Source organism: Seriola lalandi, unplaced genomic scaffold, assembly GCF_002814215.2.
Source record: "Seriola lalandi dorsalis isolate HSWRI2012SDOR001 ecotype SW California unplaced genomic scaffold, Sedor1 jcf7180002054663, whole genome shotgun sequence".
NCBI classification, from domain to species: Eukaryota; Metazoa; Chordata; class Actinopteri; order Carangiformes; family Carangidae; genus Seriola; species Seriola lalandi.
The window spans coordinates 876,487-902,844 of record NW_019525216.1 but is presented as its reverse complement, the minus strand read 5'-3'; the positions used below and the strand labels follow the sequence as shown (position 1 = coordinate 902,844).

At 39.6% G+C, this 26,358-nt stretch overlaps 1 protein-coding gene across 15 annotated transcripts in view; it reads left to right on the top strand.

The window, feature by feature from the left end:
• ptprda (protein tyrosine phosphatase receptor type Da) overlaps positions 1-26,358 on the top strand; it is a 354,362-nt gene that overhangs the window by 279,540 nt on the left and 48,464 nt on the right. For all 15 annotated transcript variants that reach the window (XM_087177922.1, XM_087177921.1, XM_087177923.1 and 12 more), the window contains 3 exons: positions 2,479-2,624; positions 4,628-4,769; positions 24,456-24,644. In XM_087177922.1, coding sequence (XP_087034048.1) covers positions 2,479-2,624; positions 4,628-4,769; positions 24,456-24,644 — 477 coding nt within the window. The remainder of the gene's footprint in view (positions 1-2,478; positions 2,625-4,627; positions 4,770-24,455; positions 24,645-26,358) is intronic.

The following is a 26,358-nucleotide window of genomic DNA, read 5'->3' as shown; positions in this document are numbered from 1 at the left end:
GTGCTGATCTCCTGTACATGTCGTAGCAGTCTATCACAGCCGGCGCCGGGAGACGCACTGAGCCGTAATGGATGGCCCCGGAGCGAAAACAGCCCCAATAGCATATCAATTACCCATCAGCACCTTCTTGGCTGGATGCCAATGTGCACCACACCCCAGCCAAGTCAATGAGATAAGGTGCAAATGCAGATATAATGGTGCTTTTTGCCGTGTACAAATTACACAGTGTCAACTCTGCTGCCCACCTGTCGGAGCTGTCAGACGGTGAACGAGAGAGATACTAGGAATTGTGTGTGTGTGTGTGTGTTAATGTGTGTATGTGCACAAAACTGTGCATGTCATGAGGCAATCAGGTGATTTCCCAGACTCATTTGCCCAGTGGAAGCCCAGCTGCTTGCCTGTTTATCTGTTCGCCCTTTTGATTGCTGACCACACATCTTATGTCACCTCTCTACGAATCCTGCAGGTTAATTTGTCCCTCGCTCACAGTGCTGCCGCCACTGCTACTGGGCAGTAAAATCTGGGAAGGGGAGTCAGCCTGCACACAGGCAGGCACGCGAACAAGCACAATCACACATTCTCACACACACAGATGAGGTGATTCAGACGGTTGGCATTACTGCAGCTGTGTGGCCACTAATGGCCTGCTGAAGTGATTGATAAAAGGCAAACAGTTGCTCCGCAGGGGGACAGATGGAGCTACACCTCCCACTGAAGCTGGCACTCAAGCTTCAGAGGAAAACACTAGGGGGGTCTGACTTAGCACTATGACATTATTGCTACTGAAATTATAAGCCTTGATCATCACGATAAAGCTGGAATGTAAATCTCACAATCAAAATCTCATCAGGAAGAGACGGGTTCCTTTGATTACTAATCACTTTCATGTGATCATTTGATTTTTGGCAAATGTAATAGAAACGTCAGCTCGTGTGCAGGAACTGATTGTCCTAGAGGGGAAAAAAGGCAAAACAGAGCTCAATTCTTGGAATTGAGTTAAAAAGTTAAAAGACTGAATTATATTGGGGAGTAATTTTAGTTAACAAATTGTTACTCTAAAATTCAAACTGCAGGAAACTGAAGAAACGGGGATGCAGAGTTCTTCCCTGATGTGGAGATCACAGGCTGAACAAATGCTATTGTAAAGTGTTGTGAAATCATCACAGTAGAAGGGAACGTCCATGCCATCCACACAAAGCAAACACTGTTCCACTCTGCTATTCCCTCACCTCCACTCCCCAGCATTTTTAGCATTTTTATCCTCACTGCCTTTACACTTGACTTGTTGTGCTGAATTGAGGGACCAATTAGGAGCAACAGAATGCTTACATCACCAATCAGAGCATTGCAAGGACCTTATCAGGTGCGTGTCCCATTTACGTGGGGTACAACCACCGCTCCAATTGTGGTCTTCTGGAGATTAAGTGTTTTCTGCTACTGAACCGAAAAGCTCCTGTTTTTCAGAAACTGTTGGCCTGTGCCAGTGGCACAGCATGTGAACAATGTGATGGGTAACAGCTTGTTAAAATAGATGCCTTCTATGTTGAATGACACGTAAGGTCCAGGTTCAGACACAATTGTCCTTATGAGAAAGTTAAGAAAATTATAAGAAGGTACTGAGTGATCTAAACTTTTTTTCCCCATCACTTTAAACATTTTTTCCATCCAGTAAAATTTCAAAGTCTTTTTCTCACTAGCAATTGAAATACCTAATTACATATTACAAAGCATAACGGTTAAAAATTTGAATTTCGTTCACAGCCTTCTTTGAAGGCTGTGTGAACAAAATAACTTGTATATGAACAGTTTCTGTACCCCAGTATACATTTACTGATTTTCTCCTGACAATATGACAGTGACCACAATAACACTTGTTACTGTCACAGAGGGAAGACACTTTCTTTTTTTCTTTTTTTTTTTTTTTAAAAGAGAGGTCTGCAGCTTCGACCCAACCACTTCTCATTTTCAGTCTAAACAACTGACACCAAAACCAAAACTTGCCACATTTCAGAACAAATCCATCAGTTATATTATCTTTTTATCTTTTTCTCCCCCTCTCAACCATTAACCTTAACCTCTTTTTTCTTAACACAAAATTCCAACAAATTTGCCAGAAAGAATTCATCCCTAAAAGCCAGCCTGTTTATCACTGAATATTCTTCAGGGAGATTTCAGAGTTCTTTAGAAAGACTTCCAGGGTCAAGATAAAATGCTTTGTACATTCTGCTCCCAAGACCTCTGTCCTTTTACTTCTGATCTCAGCTACTGATCATCTGTTTCCACTCGCACAATAAAGTCAGTACAATCTCTTGTCTTGACCTCCAAGACAATCCTCTTAACAGCCACATGCTGAAATCTGCAACTTTGTTACTTTCTAGCGTGTGGCTTGATAAGAGAGATTAATTGCTCTGTCTGCAATGCTTAGCTTGCTCACTAACTATTTTTGTTATCTTTTATTCTGTTTCTGTCTCTCTCCAGCACCACCAAAGTTTTTAAGAACCCCCAATGACCAAACAGGCGTGCAAGGAGGCGTGGCATCCTTCATCTGCCAAGCTACAGGAGATCCACGGCCGAAGATTGTGTGGAACAAGAAGGGGAAGAAAGTCAGCAACCAGAGATTTGAGGTATTAGGTCTATTGTTCTGATGTAAAATGCTCGACAAAATGAGAATGCCTCAGCACTGCTTTTGGCTCTGCCTGCACATAATCCATTGCGCCAAGCCTCGCTCATTTGCTTTTCGCCCTGACATGCCACCATGCATTAGCAGGCTCTAATAATCATGCTGGCCAGCCTTTTAAAGATGCATGAGTTTTAATGAGCAAGTATACAAAAAATCGTGAGACAGATTTGTAATTAATTAAAAGACAAGAAAAGAGCAATTGGATGGAAGAAGAAAAAAAAAACTTGTGGTGTGACCCAGATACCTACATTAGCATCATGCCACATTTGCCAGCTTTATGCAAAGCGAAGGGGGAAGTAGCACTTTCACGTCGCAATATCCTTTTGCTTCGTGGCATCTTTATCTAAATGCATGTCCTACCCTCCTTATTTTGGCTGAAGCTTTGATTTCTGGTCAGCTTTAATCTGCACTTGGGCTCAATACCCATGAGAAATAACATCATCGCAGAACACTGATAAGATTTCTATTAATTTCTGTGTCACTCCTCGGGACTATAATGGTGTCACTTTCTTTTTTTTCCTCTGCTTGAGATGCCATATTTGCTTGCTACTGCACAGTGGCAATGGCTTAACAGAGCTTGGAGACCTCTTCCCGCCTCTTATTTGCTTCTCATGCCCACAGAAATCTAATCTTATCAGAGTTCATCGCGTTTGCATTGCACGTTGTGGTGAATGCTAACACACTAATTTTCATTCACTCGTTGCCTCACTGGGCTTTCTGGCTGCCACCATTCCTTACCCATTCAATCATGTACTGCAGCCTCATCTTCTAACAAAAACCCATTTCCTTTTCGAACGCTCGCAACTTCCTTTCTAATTCGCTCTTCAGCTTTGACTAAGAAAGGAGGCTGTTTTTTCATCACCTGCTGTCAGCTTGAATGCCAACACCGCTGTAGCTTGGCCAATGAAATGTTGAAGTTTACTGTCAACTAACACCTGCACAGATATATTGTGAACTTTAAAAATGTTCCTAGGCCTCTGTGTGATTGTGCGTGTGTGTATGTTTGTGTGTGTGTGTGGTGGTGTGTACGAGTGTGTGTGAAGCAGAGGTCTCAGGCCTATCTTTATTGAAATCTACCTCTATGCTTAAAAGAGATTGAGTTATGACACAGGGCTTTCTAAACTCAGTGAGTATACAACATGTAGCATGCAAAAATAGCTGAATAAGCTACGACAAACACCTGTTTGTGAGCATTTTATGTGTCGTTCATCCAATACAGTCGGTCCTGTCTTTTGTACCACTATCTCACCCCATGGTACAACTGTCCGTAACCGTTTATCAAGCCACCTTTAACTGTTTGTGCTTGTTTCTGTCCCATTGACACAATCCAGTGTGATGCATTTTTCAAGGGATAGTGTGTTAACTTTAAGAGTGGGACATATTCAGATTTAAATTTTACTCCACAAGCCGATATCCGAGAAAAAAATTTTTGATCAAGATAACTTTCCCCATTCTTAAAGTTAGTCAGCCGCATCAATTATTTTACCAATTAATGCACAAAGTTAAATTACACATCAGATCTAGTTCATGTACTAGAAGACAGCACATGTGAACACATGACAAATGGATCTAGTACATGTCTACGACAATTAAGCTAAAAATAAAAAATAAAAAAGCAAATATGCTCAGTACTTACATATTATCCACTGTATAAGCATTCAAATACAGCACAGATCCTGATGTTACTCTTTGCACTTGTTTAGAATATAACCACAATATCCACAAATCAACACAAAATCACTAGGGTTCAATGCAAAGGTAGGCAGCAACTTCTGTTTATGTCATAGGAAGCACCTTGTGTCAGTCACCATCAGTGTTGTTAGCCAAATGTCCTCAATAGTTTTGTTTTATTGTTCTTTATGTGTTTTTTTTTTCTCTGCTGAAGGTCCCTCACCCATTGTGAACAAAAAAATCTCCTTTAACATATCCTGTCTCTCGCACCTGCAGGTGATTGAGTTCGATGACGGCTCTGGTTCAGTGCTAAGAATTCAGCCATTGCGCACGCCACGAGATGAAGCCATATATGAATGCGTCGCCTCCAACAGTGTTGGAGAGACGAGCGCTACCACCAGACTCACTGTTTTACGTGGTAGGTCCTTCTCAGAAACCTCAAAAGAAAAAATGCACCACACAACACTAACATGCCCTTTTTCTCCCAGCTAACCAGGTAAGCTTGCATTTACTTGTTTTTTGTCTGTCCTGTCCTCTTTTCTTTGTTTCTCACTGTCACACTGCACAGTCAAATCCAATTAGAGACTCCGGTTACAGTCACGTTGTGTATTCTAACTTGATAAGATTTAGTCCATTAGCCATTTAGCCAAGTAAGTTTCCATTTCTAAGTGACTTAAGTCATTTGCATACAGATTCCTGACACAATAATTAAGATGCCAGTTAAATTATGCAAATAGCCATCCATTCCTAGCCTGCAGTGGTTAAATGGAAAAGCTCAGCAATAATTTTCAAATCAGTCATTTTTCATCTCTGCACTTCAGCTTTGATATCCATTTGACTATGAAGAAAATAAAGCAGCATATTCTCATGTAATTAACAAGCATACAATATATTGTTTATGGTAGTATTCTAGTCTCAGGTTGCGTCAAGGCCAATATCTCCTAGTGACCAGTGGCTGTTAATACCCAGCACTCATCTACACACACGTTTAACAATCCAGGCTGGAAAGGTCAGCCAGTTTGTTTACTTACAGCGAGCGGTGAGAATAAAAGTCAGATGACAAATATCAAGTTGACCGTGACAGTGGCTGTTTTATAATAAGCACTGAGCAAAATTTTATCTTGATTACACACAACATTCCATTCTAAAGGCAAATATGTGGTGGCCCTGAGCTCAAAAGGCTGCATAATATCTCTCTAAAACATGACTTGTTTGGCTGTGAAAAGAGAAAATGGCTTTAGAAAAAAGCCTTGGGCTGCCTGAATGAGGTGTGCTCCATTATGTACCACAATTACACAACATGGCAAATGAGTTCCTATTGAGAGGGGTGCTTCCATCCTATAGAAAAAAAGCTGGCTCTGCGAGTCTCTGAAACCCCCCCCCCTCCCCTGCTTCTTATCTCACCAATGAGCCAACAAAAGGCCCTTTGCACTGTCTCCAGAGGCCGATTGAAAGAGAAAGGTGGCACGTTCACATGCAGCTCTCTCCTGTTTACTCTGAAGCACAAAGTGTGTGTATTTGTGTGTGTGTGTGTGTGCTCTAACATGCAGTATTGTGCACATTTCATCTTTCCTTTCGCTCTGTCTCTATCTCTGTATTTCCCCTTTACACACACACGCGCGCACACACTCACACACACACACCAACAGATAGCCGAGGGACGGGAAGAAGCTGCTCTTCCCGGCTCCACGGCCTAGCATTAGCATGTTTATTACCATTTCCATTTTGCTCTTCTGCTCACTCTCCTTTCCCATCAATGTATTGAAGGTGAGCTGGGGACTATCACGGACCAAAAAAAAAAAAAATAGAAAAACAGGAATAAAGCTTTTTCTTTCTCAGCTTTGGTGCAAATAAAAAGGTGTGCTCCCTGTAGTCGCATTTCCTCCTGTGGATACTTAGAAATCAAAAATATTGGCATTGTGAATGATTCAGGCAATAATCTGCAAGATTTGTAAATAAACATATGTTCATTTCACTACCCTCTGTCAACACATGCTATGACACAACAGGGATTCAACCTATACCCAGTTTGAGCATTTGCATTTGCTAGGCACCTGGTGTCTGTTAAGTCTTACCAAGGAAATATTGTTATGCACAGCAGTAACAGCAGTCATAGCAAAGCAAGTAAGATGAAAATAAACTCAAATATAAATAAAAATAAAATGATGGCACAGTGGTAGACACAAACAATGGCATCAAGGATTACTGTGTTAAGATAACTCTAACTATAATTTGAGTTAACACTTCAGGTCTTTTCTTCAGCAGTTATGACTTCAAGTTGTAGAAATCCATAATTACCAATTTCCTCCCTTATTCAAAGACACAAGGATGCCTTCGACTCTCAGGAAGTCGAAAGCTGGCACACTGCACTGTGAGAGTAGCGACCTGTACGAGCAACTTGAGGTAACACCAGGTTAAACCAGGTTACCTCAAGGACGCATCATATATTATTTACAATACAGTACCGTAAATGCAGCACTGCTGTTTTGCTACTCATCATAAACTTTAGTTGAAAAATGCTCCTGCCTTTTTTTATTTTTTATTTTTTTAAGTGTGATCTGTCATCTTGAGCAGCAAAAATGATTTCTCTCCACCTTCAGTCCTTTTAGTGGAGAAAAACTAAAATTGCACACAAGTGTTTGATGCAAGATTAGACAGATAAATAAATAAGAAAACAAAGATAAGTGCTACTACACCAAACCTAATACATATAAAGTGTCTGTTCGTTTAGTTCATTTGGGCTCCAATGGTCTGTGGAAACGACTGCAAAGCATCTGTTGTGGGAAGTTCGCCACAGGGAGTGATGCCTAATTCCATGAAGGGAAAGCACATTGTTGTAATTGCCATGCTACGAGGAGAGGGGACTTGAGGTGACAAATCCAAAGTACTAGGGATATTAGTATTCGGATGGGCCTCCAACTTGATGGGAAGCACCATTAGTAATGAACTTCCAGGCTTAGAGAAGCAATTTGCATGAAAGGCGAATCCTGAAACATAATGATGTTCCAAGTCAAATCTGCCAAGCCACGACATGAGGTACAGGTTTTCTTATTTACTTTTTTTTGTTTTGTTTTTTTGTAAGATTTAATAGCATCTAGCGGTGAAGTTGCAGTTAGCAACCTATTGAATACCCCTCCCCTCATCCCTACTTTTCCAAATGTGTAGGAGAACCTACAGTGTCCTTCAGGTAACATAAAAACACAAAAGGCCTTCTTTAGAGCCAGTGTTTGGTGTGTCCGGTCTGGGCTACTGTTGAAACATGGCGGGCTCCTAGGAAGAAGACCCTCTCCCTTTCTAGATATGAAGGGCTTATTAAAAGCTAACAAAAACACAGTTCGTAATTTCTGGTGATCATACAATAATACACATAATTATGAATATTATATTCCATTTCTGCCAATAGATCCCCCTAAATTCTATACACTGGTCTTTTAACTATGAGATGACCCAACTCATATGCGACTCATGTCTTTTAATTAAGGTTGTCTCTATTTGTTTGGTAATTGAGAAAGACAGAAAACGATTGAGAAGATGAAGAAACAGCACATTTTGAGTGTCATGGAAGGAATACGATTTCAGTCAAGTGGTTTTCGACCTAATTTATCAATTCTATTCTATTTGCATATAAAAATGTCTGAATGTCTATCACTAGATAATGTTGGTACAGTGCAGAAATTTTGCGTACTCTTTAAACGATAAGTAAAGAATAAAAATTATTGAAAATATAGCCAAAACAACTCAGAGAGTCTAGACTCTCTGCCAGGAGAGTATTTGCAGCAGAATGATGTGTGCATTTAAGTGCTACAGTTCATGATTCAGGCATGATTAAGGATTTATATTGCATCCTCATACTCCCATTATGCTGTCAACAGCCATTTCCTGTGCCCCACACACAAGCGTGCAAACTTATGCAGCTGTGCACAACTTGACAGTGGGAGTGGAAAATGGGAAGCCACTCTCCTGTGACGGAAAAACAGAATGCATCATTTCCATTTGTATGGAATGGTGCAGTTGCACGGTCAAAGCCGTGTAGCCGAGACAGATCTTTCCACATACAATGAAAGGGCTGCTACATGATAAGTAATTTTTCATAGACAATGTATGCACTCAGCTATTTGTCACTGTTATGAGAAAAATTGTTTCCACAGCTGCGTTATTTATATTCTAAGCATAGTTAACTGATGTCCATAAAATACTGGTCAACGTAAACTGCCTGGACCTGCCTGCATAGCAAAAAACCTGCAGAAAAGTGTGAGAAGTGACTGATAAAACTAACTAAAAATTTAATGCTTTAATGCTACCCACTGTCATCTGTGTTCTTCTTCTGCACCATTTTCTAAATATATAATGCCTTCCTTTTAACAAGAACAGAGTGAGCGATGAACAAAAGCTGGTCCGTGTGCTCAAATTGCCTAGAAAGATAAATGCTGTGTCAGCTGTCTCGGACTGTCGGAGCAAGGGATGCAGTGGGGATGAAGCAAGTGACCATTGTAAAATTACTGTGCTTGTGATCACTGGCTTGCGAAAAGGAGAGTAGGGGGCTGGCAGCTACCATACAATTCTCTGGTTTACTGGCGGGTGCTCTATAAATGGCAAGACCTGCGCTGCCACATGGAACACTCAATTTTGTTAGAAAAATACATTTTTCCTCAAAGAAATGGTGCCGTAGAAACATGCTGACTCACTGTAGGAGCTTAACTCTTTTCGTAAACACAAAACGGATCCTCCGAACTTGTTGGAACAGCATTTTTATGTCTAAAGGAATTGTATAACCAAAATGGCTGGTCCTCTACGAGGCACAGTTGATACTGATTCATCCTTTTACAATATGTTGAACTATCAAACTTGTCTTCCCTTGTCACTATCTACTAGTTCTACTCACGTTTTCCATGTGAAGAAGTAGTCATTAAGTGTTCTTTGCAGCGCATTTTTCTCAGAAACTGAGAAACCTCTCACCGCAGCATGCCGAGACAAATAGTGACTGACGGCAACCACCTTCACAGACTATCAATTATTTTCTTAGATGTTTCATAAAATATTCATAGACAGAATTATTGTTTGGCTTGATGCAACTCTCCTCTCAATTCCCAACTTCACTCTCTCATACTTCACAAAAATGGAGCACATGATGACAAGTTATTCATTATTGTAATTAAAAAGATGAAATTGACTGTCACCAAAAACTGATTTCTTCTCTAAAATAGAAAAAACTTTAATAGAAAACAGAAAACACAACCAACCATACACCCACTTATATCAGTATCTATATAGTATGCAGGATGATTCAAGACAAAACTGCTGACAAAAAGATGGATGTTAGACTTTACAGTCTGCATAGCGTGTGAGAAACATCTCCTGGAACTACAAAGATACTTGAACTGCACTCTGAACATGATAGATAACACTTTACATGTTGTGACTCTGTATTTGTTTTAATAAAAGTAAACACTGCCTCCTAAATTAATAATTATTGATTCAGACAAATGAGGTGTATGTTTTCTTCCCTTCAGTGGTCTTAGATGCCATTGTTCTCCACAGTGACCTCACAGTGCTGGCAGCGTAATTAGGTGCTCAGTGATTTCAAAATGCAAATTGTTTCTCACATTGTGTAGAAATAAACTGGAACAGTAAATTTAAAAAAATATGGTAAAGAAGGTTAAACATTTGAAAAATGTTTCTTTGCTAAACAAAATATTTGGTGTGATCATTTATAAATGTACACATACATATACAGTAAATACAATTTAGCAATTTGTCGTTGAATAAATTGCTTGCTATGCAAAAGTTAACAAGACCGCCAGTCTACAGCCACACCAGCGCTTCTGTGAGACTGCACTTGTGCTTTGAGATAAATGCTAATATCAGTACGTAAACATGCTCGCAATGATAATTCCAACAAGCTTCTATTTAGAAGATATAAGGTTTACCAAGTTCACCATCTTAGTTCATCATGTTCACATTTGAGCAAATATATGTTTTACGCTGGTCATATGAACAAATATTTTATTTTATTTTATTTTACCATTTATGTTTTCTTTTAGCTGAATAAACTTGTATCTGAATTTGTGCTCAGTACATGATGAACCACGTAGCAATTTTTTATTAAGGAATATTCCATTCGCCGGGCTTGATGGGACATAAGGTCATAAAATGAGGAGTGTATAAGTCGGAGCCAGGTAGTCGAGGGGTGCTAATGTTAGTAGCTTTGATCTTAGCTGCACTCAAGTCATTTTCTACTAGATTAATTGGGTACTGCAGGGTCATCCCTAATGCATCTAATGATCTTGAGAAACTTTTCAAGCTGGGTAAGGCTGCTCACTAATTATGACCAAACAACTTCGGACTGAGAGAAAAAAAAATGTGGCAAGAATTGATTTTTGGGTGTAATTAGTTGTCTATACATTATTACATTCAGTACAGCAAAGATGAGTTCAGTGGCTAATTAGATGTTTTATGGCTGCATGAAGGGAAAGGGAGACAAAACCTTACATATTTTCATCGCAAGTTTCATCTGCTTCAAACCCAGCTGTCAAATCTCAAAACATGTGGCCTCAATATAGTAATTTCCATAATAAAATAATGCCACCCACTGCCTGCTGTGACACCCATCGTCACCCACAGTCACTTTTGGGTAGAATGCCTGTCTTCTAAATTTGAAAAGCTTGATATAACCCCGTTTTCCATTAGGGCTCTTTGAGAGCCACGAGGTCCTCTGCGCAGGATGTTAGCAAGCATGAATAATCTCTATAGTCCCCGCTCCTGTAACAAGCTTTTAGCTATATAAATTATTGAAATGGCTGGTGCTAGGTTTTCCCTTTCTCAGGGAAAACATGAACTTGCATGAAGACGGTTTCCTCAGACATTTATACCGCACGTCTCCTTGAGTACTTGTCTGAGTCTGATGATACCATGATCAAATGGAAAAGTCCCGGGACATGACCCATAAAGATATATGGCACAGTCATGCACAAAATGCTAAGAGTGATTTAAGCTCAGAGGATTTTATGTGAGCATTCTGACAGCTGATGGGATGTTTTCTTCATCGTGAAATAATACACACCTCCACATATACACATCGACAGTCCCCGTACAGTCGTTTTTTTGAACAGGTTTTCTAACATTGCCTAAACAGATTTCTTTAAAAACTGATTTTTAAAAATGTTTTTTTGTCATGTGACAATCCAGGCCAACATATTAGAAACACCCATTTGATCAAACTGACCTGCACGCTTCTGTATAGTACATAAACGTTAATGAAGCAGCTCAATGTCTCACAGTTTTGCCTTCTGTCTTTTTTCCTGCCTGGTAGAAACACTCACCTGGTTGCTGATACTCTCCTGGGCCCCTGCTGGCTCTTGCTTCTGGCCGTCGCCTTTGTCAGCTGCCCTCTGCATAGACAAAAGAAATGAATCAACCTAAATAGTTTAATTTTACATAAAGAAAAATGGTGACATGTTCATGAAACACAAACATATACTTCATTAAACTTTGAAACATCAAGCATCATAGAGTCATCCCAAGTGGGCGGTAAGAGGGTAAATAGACAAAGAATAAGTCTGAAATATAAAAAGAGAACAGATGTCTGGCAGTATATGCTTCAACGTGACAGGAGTGTCGGTGAGAATGGAGGCGTCTCTCAGGAGAAGTGTGTTGTTGTTTATATATTCCCTGCCATGTCCTCTTTATTTGTGAATGCTTAATGCACTCAAGAGAATCAGATAAGGGTTGATGGACTGTTAAGAAAAACATGAAAAAAACAGAGAGGCTTTCTAAGGTGCATTTTGAGGAGAATAAGTGACATCCATGTTAGCTTTGTGTTTGGCAAATAGCTCACAGCATCGTAAAATAGTTTTCTCCCTCCTCCTTTGAATATTCCTAATAATAACAGAAGAAATGCTGATGGCAGATAAGGAGACAAGAGCAGAAGTTTTCTTTTTTTTCCTTCTTCCTTCCCCAACTCTAAATAAATGGGACACTGTTTTCGGAAGTAAATGGAATCATTGCTCAAGGTAACAACTAGCAAATGGAATATGCAAAGTGAAATCCTGAAGAGGGAGGGTGAGGGACAGAAGGGAAAGAAGGCGGGAGACAGACAAAGACAGATCGAGGGAGAGTCTTTAACATCAAGCATCTTTTTAAGTCTCAGATGAGCCGCGACTGGATCCACGCAGATGAAGTCAGTGAGTAAGGCAACGCAAAAGACGATGGCAGTGTGGCAAAAACACATGATTGTAGGTGGAAGAGGTCTTGAAATCTCTCCCTCTTCACCTTCCCCGTAGGTGATCTTTACTCAGAACAGTACATCTGGCTGAGCTGACGTGTAGCCTGTAAAGCAAGAAGTGGTTGTGGGGGGGGGGGCGCATCTGAGCGTAAATGGAGCTTTGTGCCTGGCTTTCTGCCTGCCTTGCTGCCTGCCCAGCCAGGCCTTTACAGAAAGGCCCACTCTCCGCCCTTCCTGCTTCATCTCTCCTTTTCATCTCCCTCTTTACCCATCCATTTTAGCACTACCCCTAAGGGGCATCCGACACTAACACTCTCTCTCTGCTTTCATTCTCTTCCTCCCACTCCCTTCGCTTATGTTGTAAATGGAGGAATATCATAGCTAATCCGTCATGTTTATGAATGACATGGGGCCTAGGGAGAGTTGAGGTGCCTTGCCAGAAGAGGCGTACATCTCTGTTGCATGCCCTCTGCTTGGCTGATCCAATCTGCCCCAGCAGCAATGGCCATAAAAAATGTCTGTAGGGGATAGCAGGCTTGGAGGAACACAAGGCAAAGTCTTTTTTAAAGCAGAACTCCAGCCATTTCTGACCTGGATACAGTTTGCCCACCACTTTCTATCAAATTCTACCCAAATTCCAACCAAATGGAAGCTCCCTTCATGCAAGTGTAAGGCTTTCCAATACAGTCCTCAAAGGAGTAGTGGACACTCCAGAAATCAATCTCAAAAGCATCACAAGAATGTCAACAATATGGCTCCTCCCTTTGTTGCGATACATGAAAATTGCAGGTGTGCATTCTATCTTTCAGGGTGAGACACGAATTGTGAAAAGTGCTTATTTTCCCCATTGCATTAAGTATTGTGTTATCAACAAAGGAAATGTTTATTGTTTTACTCTTATCAAGTTTTCAATTGTTCAAAAAAAGTCATACCATTTTATGAAATATTACACCATGACACCAATATGTTGACTTAGAGTTTTACAACTAGTTCTCCAGTGTCAGATTGTTCATCTGTGAAGGTTTTTCTGGAGGAAAAAAAAGCCTGATGATTAATAGATTGATTCTACAATGGTTTCCTCATAATCTCAGGCATTAGGCGAGGGTTGTTAATGACAAATAAGCAGCATTCAATTAATTATACAATCTCAAAGGGGATTTATGGGAGAAACAATCAGCGCAGGGCAAAGGGGGACAGGATGCTATTTTTCACCGAGACAGAGTGCCATGAACCTCGGGTTAAGAGAGTTTTCTGCACCTTCACCTTCCTCCTCCAATATTTTGTTCCAACGTTCGTCATCACAGAAAAGGAACACACTGGATAGTATTTCACAGTCCATTCCTATTTCGCTCCTTCAGGCAGCGAGGGTAAAATAAAATTTTAGTGGATACTAGATGGTCCCTCGTTGTCTGCCCTCAGGTTTTAGGAGTATTCCCAAAGAGACTGCATTTGTTCAGCAAATTACTGAACTACCTTTTAGAGGCACCAAGATAGGGAGACTTAATGCCACTTTGTGTTGGAGTGTGCCTGTTCCTCTTAAAACTCTATTATAGTAAATTGGAATTAGCTGTTTGAGCCAACTGTAGCCCATTCACAGTAATATTCATTAGCAAGCTCTATACCTGTAGAATCAACTAATGAACTAAAGTGAAGCATATTTTCCTCAAACCATCAACACTTTTACTGTTCAGTTTTTCTAAAGTACCTTATTTTTCACCGCTCTAAGTGCAGTATACAAGACCACATCAGTAAAAATATGTCACTGATGTTCTAGTTTTCTGAAAGCCCTAGTGAGGGTAAACTGAGTTGCAGTCATTTGAACAGCCGTGACAGTTTTTCATCACACAACCTGAGATCTACGAGGTTTTGTGTAAACGTCTTTTCTCTCTGTTTCTTGACACATACAGACACTCGCACAAAATTAGGAGGATTGCTGACAGAATTCTCTTGCTAAGTTAACCACTTCACTGATTTTACTATGAAGATTGAAACATACATTAGTATGCTTAGTTGAGATAAATGGATCATGGCCTTTCACAACAAATGTAAACTCTCTAGCGCTCAGCTAGATACAACAGGATTAATTCTGACCTGCAAGTCCTGTACAGACACATTTGTAAACCTAAACTTGAAGGCAGTCATGCCTGGCCACTTAACAAATTCTCAAAACAGTTCATTTAAGGCTTTGGAACATAAAGATCTATGGCCCCAGGCATATAATTGGGACATTCTCTCAAATTTGAGCTCCTCAGGAGTCTTTTCCAGTCTGGGCAATCACAAAAAACCCACATATCAGTCCGAATACATGCCATGTTTTAAACCAATTTGAGGGTTGACTCAGAGTTCACTAGTCTGTGAAGCCTTAAAAAACGACCCAGGAAGGTGATATTCACCGCAAACTACTGTGTGCTTTATTAGACGGAAGTGTGCTGCATTTTGTTTTCCATTATTGGATTACTTGAGCAATATCTACCCATTGCAGGTGCCAGGAGGCTTATTTGGGAAATCTGGCTCAAAGGAAGCTCTAGGGGAAAACCTAATCTTATTTAGACTGGACAACATATGTGCCAAACAGCACTGGGATGTATCAATAGGATAAATACAGGGTTTGGATTCTCTGAGGCCATTTAGAGAAAATTCAGACATCTCAATTCGTCTTTTTTTCTCTCAGCAGTGATGCACATGTGCTTATACACTCTGCATGCTTGTCTAACTTGATGCTCTCTAAATCTATGGCTTTACCTGCCACTCACGAATGATACCTCACGCACTTAATGTTCAGGGTCATCCCTTTCACTTGCTTCTTAACTATTCCAAGTATTTGACCCAAGGCACTGCTGAGACATCTATATGCTAACAACAATGTCCAGGCATGTGTGCAGTGGTGCTTATAAAAAAAAAAAAAAAAAGAGCCTAGCAACTAATCCAGGTCTGGGTCTACGTAGCTTCTGTGGGAGGCAATATCATAAGTGGAAACTAAGACTAAAAAGAATATAACCATCTTACTAAAATAGTAATTTAACAGTAAATTAAGTCAATATAAACAAAAGTTTGAAAAATACAAGCTAGACAAAATATAACAATGTCCTAGTCCCATGGTCAAAAATTAATGTGGGGACAAGTTTCACCTCTGCTAAAGTTTATGGGCAGAATGATGGATGGAGTGTTGTGTAAAGAAACTCAGTCTGTGTCCAAGTTTTAGATAGTTTAACCAAGCTGCAGGTAGCTGATAAAGCAAAGGGTGGGCTCAGATTTAAAACCCGTCAATCACGAGGTGCTAGATTGTAAAAGTACACCTTTTTACCACATTGTAAGGTGTACCTTGTAAGTAGAGCAAGGAAATCAACAATGATGTGGGTGAAAGTGGTGAAACATTAGAGAGGGGGAAAGAGAAAAATAGAGCAGATGCCGTCATAGAATTGGCACAAAATGGAATTACTGCCTGCCTTTGTTAATCAAGAGCTCTTACGTTTGGTTGAGTAATTTTGTTTGTGTGAAAACAAAAGCATAATTAACAGTTCCCTCTCCCATGCCAAAGGAAAAAAAAAATGAATACGTCAGTTGAACAGTAGCCGAACAGAACATTTTGTTGAAGAGGATTCAGGTCGTCTCTGAACGGATGTATTAACTAGGCTTGCAGCAAATTTTTAGAGAACTGTAAACAAATTACACCGGACAATGTTTTCCACGCTAATGTGCTCCAAATCAACAAACTCATTTTGAAAAAAGGAGAAGAAAAGGTTTTGCCACGAAGACCAAATGTTCATGAGGACACTTGACACCAACCCTGCACAAACGATGGACTCATTATAACCCCAAATTCTGGTTTGCAGTCATGTAAATGTGTACAGTATACCTTACCCCTTCAAGTCTTTCATCTTTCACCTTAAATAGTAGCCATTGAAATCTTTTCCTTATTAATCACCTCTTACTACTTTATCAAACGCTAAGTCCTAATTCAGTCTAGGCCAGCTAATGCGTTAGCAAGCCATGAAACAAGTCAATTCCAAATGATGTCCTTGTGAGCAGTAAGAGTGCTGTATGATTAACATGATTAGCACCCTAACCCTGCTAAATTCCCCTATCTTCTTTCTCACTTATGCTGGATTTTTGAGCGTGGAAAGAGCTTTAATCAGTGTCCCTCAACTTCGAATTATATGCTATGGTGTGATGGGAAAAAATGGCTTTGGCTCAGGCTGCGGAGAAAAATAAGCACATGCTGTCACACTCCATGGGTAATGTTTTGTGGCTTGTTTTTTTTTGTATTTTATTTTGTACTGGCTGAAATCTTATCTGGGGAGGAGTGGTGAGAATCAGATTTATTCCTAAACTGTGCAAAAATAATCTTTAAGGCAGAAGAAAAAGGAGTGTAAATTCTAAAAGTGTCATACTTGAAGACATCTGCCCCAAATTCCCACACTTCCATAATCCAGCATCTTTGTCTGGAGAGGGATTCTCAAACAACAATACGTCTTGACACACACTTTTCTCCACTACGCTGCCACCACAAGTGACCTGTGACAGCCTCTTTGAAGAGATTGTATCCACTCAAATACGTCCAACAAATATATCTTATTATGGCCTGCAGGGATTTTCCCAAAAGAATAACCTCAACCGCAGGGTGAAAAGCCTTGTTCCGCTTGGGAAGAAAAGGGTCAGACCAAATCCAATCCTTGTGCAGCAACCACAGAATTTAAGACAGAATGTGACCGGAAAGGTTTATGTTTTTATGGCTTCACTTGGAAAGTCCAGTGCAACAAATGCTCATTTTCCTCTCAAATTATTTTGTAGTTACTGAATAATGTAGGAGCCAAATAGGATTTCAGTGACAAAACAGCATATACAGCTCACCTAATCAATGAGACTCCAGAATGAGATTTACTCTTAATTTCCTGACCATTGCATTTCTTTTGCGTTAACTTCCGAATCACTTTTACATCCCAACAGCCCATTTTGCAAATATCAACACATATTGTATGTATAAACTGTCAAACCCACTCTACTTAAAGCTGTAAAGCTGTTAGCTTAAGTACAAACAGTGTTAACAGAGTGTCAATATCTGGAAACAACATCTCACCGCAAAAAATTGCTTTGGAGAAAACCAGTGCTGTGTGTACAGTTTATCAGTCAACAAACAAAAGAGTGAGAGAAAAGGCGTGCTTATGATTCTGTTGACCATGTGTAGGTGCTATGCAGGAGAAACAAACAGGCTTTTAATTTGGATGTCAGGAGCCAGTATCACACAGCTGTCTTTATTTGAGCATATGTCAAACTCAAGCAAACACCCTGGCCTAAAGTTTCCTGTCTGGCTCCCCTGTCTCTAATGAATTCCACTCCATAGATGTAACTGCATTAGTAATGTAATACCTTGTAAACATCATCTCTTACTTCATACACACAAGTGCCTAGCTGCAGCACTAACTGAGCAAAAATGTAAACACTAACTGTTCACAACTGAATGGTACCTTTATCTGTTGAGACTCAATTAGGCTTATTTAATTAGAGCCTAAACAAGGAGGACATCACTTGAGTTTGTTGCCCAAATCATTACACCGCAGCAGGTGAGAAATTCACTTTGAACAGAGGGTGTGAGTGTGTGTGTGTATACTGGCAGTGACTGCAGCAGGACGACAAATTGCGCTGAATTTATGCTGCATTTAAGCAACATTTTAGAAAGTGAATTGGCCACTGTCATACACCGCAAATGTGATTTCACTCTTGCTCATATTTTGTATGAATGATCAATAGATATAATCTGCTAATGGGTTGAGTTTACATCCAGTGGCCTTATGTCTCCAGCAAAAATCTGCTCACTCGGGTACTTTTTGAGCCAATGTCCTTTTTATACCCCTCCCATACTTGGCACCACACACTCATACAGCCTGATAGCCTGGTAGTGGCTAATGTGTGCAAATTGTCATTGGGAGTCTTTTTATATCAAGCACCAGTGCTCAGCACTTCTCTAGAAGGTGACTTCAGCATTTCTCTCCCTTCCATCTCATTTAGTGTGTAGATCCATTGTTGAATATACAGTATGGGTCTGTAAAGCAGAAACTGCCCTTGTCTTAGACTGTCCTTGAGATTGCAGTTCTCAGCGAGGTAAGGAAAGGAAGTGGAGGAAATCTGTAAAACCCTTTTTTTTTTTTTTTTAATTTCACCTCTCAGCTTTGACTTTCAGATATTGTACAGGGTAGCTTTGCATACAACTAGGGTTCCCACATCATCTTAAACGTCAAATTTCAAGGACATTTAAAGGACTTTCAATGCCTAATTCCTTCAAATTTAGAGATCCAACTGGGCATAGCTAGAGACACAGCTCAAGGTTACTTACTGTTACAACACAAATAATTTTATAATGAGAACTAGCATGTTATACAGAAAGTCACAGATAATACACTTCCAGTTGTGCTGTGTGACAGTGATGGCAGACTACTGTGGTCTCTTGCCTTCTCTAACACAGCACAGACAAACAACATAGTATTGTATACGTAAGACAGAGACTTGTTTACGAGTTGAAGAGAAAACATGTCAATTTAAGTCAATTCAATTTCAATGACCCATGTCTATTTATATCAAAAAATGTATACCAAAAAATCTTTCAAGGCCTATTTTTGTCTCAAATTCACAAACTCTCAAGGATATCAAGGATCTGTGGGAAACCTGATACATATAGCATATTAACCCTAACACAACTTTTCCAATTTCCAGTCCTGTTAGAATTCAGCTCAGAAAAATGAATTACCTCCTTGCTGATAATTTATGTAACCACAAGTAACAAAACAAGCTCATGACTATTTGCGGAATTGCAAACATAGCACATAGGAAAAACCTGTAGCTGCTCGGCCCCTTGGTTGATTAATTATTTCATTCTCTACAGTTTATAGTTTGCCAATAACCCAACTTCTCCAAAAACGTGCAACAAATATGTTGTGGCTCAAATTAAATGGTGATTAATCTGATTTAATTTTGGTCTCTTGTAAGGAAAATGCTGCAGCAGCTCTGTTGACATGAGCTGTTAATCACGGCACAAGCTAGCAAATGTGTTAAATTCCGCTCCTCAATTTATTATCACAATGGTAATTCAGTTTCTGAAGCAAATTAGGTTTTAGCTGAGAGTTGCAAGAATCTTGAGAATTATTCTCTTTTTGTATCTTAATCTCAAATTGTATGAGAGAAAAGTTTTTAGATACCTCGCAGTTGATGTCATGACTTTGTGGCCATTCTAGATGAGCATGAGTGCTCCATCTGTAAGCAGCTATAAATTACATTTCTGGGCTAAGCAAGAATGCATTGAAAAGGCCAGAAACCTTTGTAACAGATCATTAATTTTAAATGCACTGCCTGGAGTCATATCAGCTGCCTGCACTGGAATTACGGACTAGTATCATGTAACACACACATTCTACTGGAGTAGGAAGATGGGTTTGGTTAAAGCGCCCTTTGCACACTTGACCCATCCTCGTTTTTATGTTATTCAAAATTTTTGTGACTCATACTGTAGTTTATGTAAATCAGACATAAATACTTTGGTATTACTGCCCTAACATTATACTGGATTCTTATTTTGAAAAGATATCATGTTGACCAAGGCTTCAACATTTACTATTCAAAATGAATATTGTCCTGCACCCTCTAAGAGCTGAATAAACAGGGACATTTCATATTGCAGGATGAGAACAATTCTGACTTAAAAGAGATAAATTATGATCTATTGAGCACTTTGTTTTACAATACATTGCAATTTCACAGGAGTTGCTTTTTAGTTTGCATGGATTGTCACATCCAATTACTATATTCAACACACATCCATGCTCCTCGGCTTGCTTCTGGCTATTGTGTTTGATCAGGTATACTTTTGACTCACTGTAGAATCGACTAATTGTCTGTTCGACCTTGAACAGGCTGAAGGGAGCTTGGACAGGAGCTACCTTGTACAATTAATTCTTTTCTCCTCCTCCCTGTCTTTCTCCATTTGAATGAGCACCTTTGAAAGTGAAGTTCCTCACATTAGAATGTTCCCTCATTTCTTGGTAGTTGTTAATGTGGCGCTTTTATAATAGATAAGTGGTTACAATCAACCCTTTTTCTCCTTCTTTTGTTGTTATTCTTGCAATATTCTTCATATAGTGTGTTTCCTTTGTGAAATGTACTTTGTCACTACATTTAAAAATGTGTCACATACTGTATGTGTGAATATCTGAGCACTCTTCAAATGTGTGTTGATTTAAAAAACACAGAAATGGCAATTCATGTTCATGTGAATGATGAATACAATACACTTTTGAGTGTTCATTTGCACTTTTTTCAGACTATAATCAGATTTTCCTTTTTAATGTGCATACTTACCATTTCTTGCAGTGTATTACATCAACATCCAAAATTAAAAGAATAGACTGTATTCTGAACCATGTAACTACGGTTTAGACAGTGGTGAGAATAAGTTTACAAGAAAACAAAAGACACATTTGTGTAACTTCTAAATGTTTTATCTGAGAATCAATTCTGTCCTCCAGCTTAACTCTCCTACTTTAACTAAGACGTTAACTAAATATGGCCACTGTCTGACTGAGGTCAAATCACTAAGTAGTTATTGTTTTAATGAGCAGCGCATCAATTTTACAACAGGCAAACATAGTGCCAGGGACCAACAAACTTTAAGCAAGAGTAAAGAGAGAGCATCTCTCATTACCTTAATGGCCACTAAAAGGAATAACTATAGCATACATAATATATTGCACGCAATTTCAAGGACTTACAGTGATGAAGTGTACAAGGATGCATGGGCCAAGATGATATAACTAACAGCACACACCTGCCCAGAAAATGAGGATTGGAATTCATTGAGCCAATTTGTGAAAGCTTAAGATAATGTTTCTGGATGATTGGCTGTTTTAAAACATGCCACAAACAATGCACTTCCATCACTGTCAAAACATTTTAGTTCAGACAGGGACACAGAGTTGCATTGGAAAGTTTTGCAGTTCAGTCTGAAGTCACTCATTTGTAATACCGTCTATTTCGGAGAAGATTTATCCATTGAGGTGGTTTCTCATGCCAGATACCCAAAAGCGTTGTTGGAATGAGGCCATGATTGTCGTTTGGCTGTGTGCAGGCTATGGCATCTCAAAGCTGTTTCCAGACTGATGTCTCCTCATGAAAATTTAATGAAGAAAGTGTTTCCAAAAAGGTGCCGTTTACAAGAGCAACGGAAGACACTAATTAGCCATATCACAGCAGGGGAAGGAAAACTTAAAGGTGCACATAAACCTCATTGGCATTCAGAATAAGCAGGTCTTGTTTTGGAGATTAACACTTAGCTAGCATTGCGCAGAGGCAGACATTTTGCATATGGGGTTTATATGGTGTACGGAATACTCCACTCTGCACCCTCTCAAAGATCATCATTTACTGCAAGCCAAAAATACTTCCTGTTCAGAGCGGTGAGCTTCAGACAAAGCTGCTCTAGGCTTTGATTTTCTTTGTTTTGCTAAAAGAACATGTTTGGAGCAAAGAGCAGTGTAAGTTATCTTCTTTCACATCTCAAACGGCAGCAAGATGAAGCCCGCCCTTGTTCAGTCAGTAAGTTGAGACACAGGCAGGAACAAGACAGCTTATACAACACAGCAAAGCCACCTGCCACCTGCCACCATCAAAGAACATCAAAGCTCCACCTCTCTTGAATACATGTGTAGCCAGTGTAGCTACTGTTCCTTCCTTTCTATAATTAAAGGCAGAGTTTGACATTTTGGAAAATAAGCTTATTTGCTTTCTTATCGAGAGTTAGATAGGAAGATCAATAGGCGACGGTTCTCATATCTGTCTGTAAAATATGAAGCTAACACCAGAAAACAATTTGCTTAGCTTAGCATAAAGACATGAAATAGAGCAGGGCAGCTAGCCTACCAGCACCCCTGAAGCTCCTGTTATATCTTGTTTGTTAAATCCATACTGGCTTCCAGTCTTTATGCTAAGTTAAGATAACCAGGTTCATTGATAATTAATGGACAGACATGAGTGTAGCTGTTTCGTTGTGAAAGAAATCAAATAAACATGCAGTGGCTCCAAAGTATTTAGACTCCTTCACATTAAAAATAAAGAAAAACAATGAAGAAAAAAATTAGAATTCTCAGTTACAAAACTATTTAGACCCTTTGCTATGGCACTCCAAATTGTAGTCAGGTGCAACATGTTTGCTTTAACTATCTCTGAGTTGTGTCTAAACTTGATTCGAGTCCACCTGTGGCAAACTGAATTGACTGGAAACTTGAATTGAAAGGTACACACCTGCAGTGTGAATTGGTCCCACAATTCAGTGCATTGTCAGGACAAAAACAAAGCCATGAAATCCAATGAACTCTCTATAGTTCACCACAATAAAATTGTGACAAGGATCAAAGTAAGAGTATAAAACCATTTTCTAAAGCTTTGAGTGTTCCCAGGAGCACAGGGGCCTCAATAATAATGAAATGGAATAAGTTTGGAACAACCAGGACTATTCCTAGAGTCAATTGTCTGGCCAAACTGAGCAAGGGTCAAGGGCCTTGGCCAAGCCTTGAAGCAAATGGCCTTGGTTAGGGAGGTCACTCTAATAGATAGCCTCTGCAGAGATGGGAGAACCTGCCAACCATCCATGAAGGACAACCATCTCCGCAGCGCTTTGTGGTAGAGTGTCTAGACAGAAGCCACTTTGAGTAAAATGCATATGACAGCTCACTTGGAGTTTGCCAAATGGAATTAAAAGGACTAAGAGCGCATGAGGAAAAAGATTCTTTGGTCTGAAAAACTGAACCATTTGGGCAGAACTGCAGACACCAGACACTGCTCATCACCTGGCTAATAACATCCCTATATGGTGAAGCATGATGGTGGCAACATCATGCTATGGGGGTGATTCTCAGCAGCACTTACACTTACATATGTAGAGAAGTCCTTGAATAGAACCTGCTCCAGAATGCACACGACCCAAGACTGTTTGATGGTTCACCTTTCAGCACAGTAATAACCCATAGCATTTAGCCAAGACAACACTGGGGTAGCTTCAGAACAAGTCCCTGTCTGTCCTTGAGTGGCCTATCCAAAGCCCAGACTTAAACCCCAAAGAACATCTGTGGAGAGACCTCACAACACTTCCCATCCAGTGTGATGGAGGTTGAGAGGATCTGCCAGAAAGAATGGGATAAACTTCCCAAATCCAGGTGTGCAAAGCTTGTGGAGATTTACCAAAAAAACTCCAAGCTATAATTGCTGCCAAAGGGCTTTCTACAAAGTACTGAATTAAGGATCTCAATATTTCTGTAAATGATTAGATTTTTCATACATTTTCGAAAATTTCTAAAAACACATTTTCATTTTGTCCATACGAGTCATCAAGTGTAGATTGATTTACAATTAAATCTAAAACCTATTAAAGTGTGTAAAAAGTGAAGGGGTCTTCATACTTTCTGAAGCCACGGTATATCGAACTTTTCCTTTAATCATTCCTTTTACTTAAAGATACTTAACACGTCTCTTGTAATGTTTTTGTCCATTTTCACTTTTTGTCCATTTTGTCCTTGTCAACACCAAACGCGGGTAGGGAAAACAATTTTTAAATGAAAATGACTTTGGAAATAATGGTTGCTTTATTGACAGAGTTAATAGTGTAACAAAAAAATTCCTATTCTGCTACTCTAATTTCTCTTTGCTCTTACACACTTACCTCTACATATGGCCAAAATTGTATTGTCTCTCTCCTGTTTGCTTTAGCTTTCACTCATTCTGTTATCCTGCAGTCTTATGACTACAAGTTCCATTGGCTCTCCCTCCTCACTAACACAGGGTTTGAGGAGGAACACTATCTTGCACACAGTCTTAACTCTGCTACAATGTCTCATCTATTTCCAGAGGACCAACTGCCCCCTGGTTTCCCCACCATAGACATGGGCCCACAATTGAAAGTGGTGGAGCGAACACGCACTGCCACCATGCTCTGTGCCGCCAGTGGCAACCCAGACCCAGACATCTCCTGGTTTAAAGACTTCCTCCCTGTCAACACCACCAACAACAATGGACGCATTAAACAGCTCAGATCAGGTAGGTTTCCTCTGCTGAAAACTTAATTACAAAAGGGAGTCTTCTTTCTTGTTTTCCTCTATCTGATCTGCTCTCCCTGTTGTCTCCTCTGTTCTTTCATCTTCTTCTTCCTCCCATAATTTAACTTCTCATTTGGCTTTAATTTTGTAGGTAATGGCATTGTTTCTACTATTTCCTGTCCTCTACGCTCTGTACGCCCCGGTGTGTGTTGTCTGTATGTGCGTCTCCCTTTGTCTTCCAGTGTTGTCATGGGCTGTTGGGATTGTTTCCCCTCTGTGTTTGCTGGCTTCCGCCCTAACTTCTGCCCTCATTGCCCACTGCTGTGACTTTTTACAATGACTTCTTTTGCTGTTTTGTGTTGATTTCTTTTCCACTGCATTGGTGCAGTATTTTTTTGGATCCATTCTCTTCATTTATTATGTTTTTTTAACAATTAATATTCAACATTTGGCTTCATTCAGAATCTGCAAAGGAGTGCACATGATTTTAAAATAGGTGACATGCAGAAAAGTAAATTAATCATCAATCGTGTGCATTTGTTTAAATTTTACTTTCAAAAGAGGGATCTTTAAAACTCCTTTGAACAAATATTTGCTTTGTATAAGAGCTTTCTTCAGGTTAAAGAAGAATTTATTTCTGGAGAATAATCAGCCACAGTAGTGCGTAAAACTTCATAAGGCTTTTCCCTTATCCCTTGATTCTTTGAACTTACAGCCCTTGCTTTAATGTGTAGATACCATCTTTGTTTTTATTTGCCTGTGACATACCCTAATATATCCATTCACCCGAATATCCCAAGTTTGATTTCAATATCTCAATACAAAGAGGTTATTCTATTTTCTAAAATTGTTACATAAATCATAGCTTTTCAGCTTTATGTGCCAGCTAATGGCAACACATTAGCACAACTACTTGTAAAGTTTAAGTCTTGTATGTTTGACCACCTGTCTTCACAGATTTCACAGCTGTCCTTTGTTAAATGGTCTTGTTAACCTTACTTCCTTGCTGACTTGTTTTCAACAGAATTGTGTAGAATTAACCCTTATTTCTAATGTGCGACTTTGATTCACCTAGAGTTGATATAGCATTAACAAAACCTTGTTAACTAAACTTACTTAATATACTACTTAATATAATCATATTCTTATGCTGTCTTTCTTCTCTCTATATTTTTAAATCTACAGAATCCTTTGGTAAGTGCTTAGCTCTAAAGCACACATCACCCCCCACTAATTTCCATGTTTCCAACAACTATTAAAATGCATGGCATGCATTTTACTAACAGATAGTTTAGTTTCAGGGCTACTACTTGAGGCACACACACTCTTCCCTCACACCCCACGTTGTTCAAGTGTCCCACCACTGTCAGCTACAGTATCACCTTTATCCAGAGATATAATCACAAAACCTTAGCTAAGCATTCTCATATAGCCAACAGACCTGGGTAATTACCTGTCCTCACATGATTGTTACTCACTCACTGACTCACCACTTACTCACTTATTTAATTTTAACACCAGCACCATAGGTTTGAGGTTTCAAGAATTTTAGGGAGGTGACCAGCTCAGGTCAAGCAAAGAGATCTCAAGTCTGCTCTTAATATCATACACAAAGTCCTCAAAGTCTTTCCCTCCAGTAGATGGTCTTCAGAAGCCATTGCCACTTCCAAAATGGCACTTCCCCGTGGTACATCAATGTACAAGTTCTTCTCTCT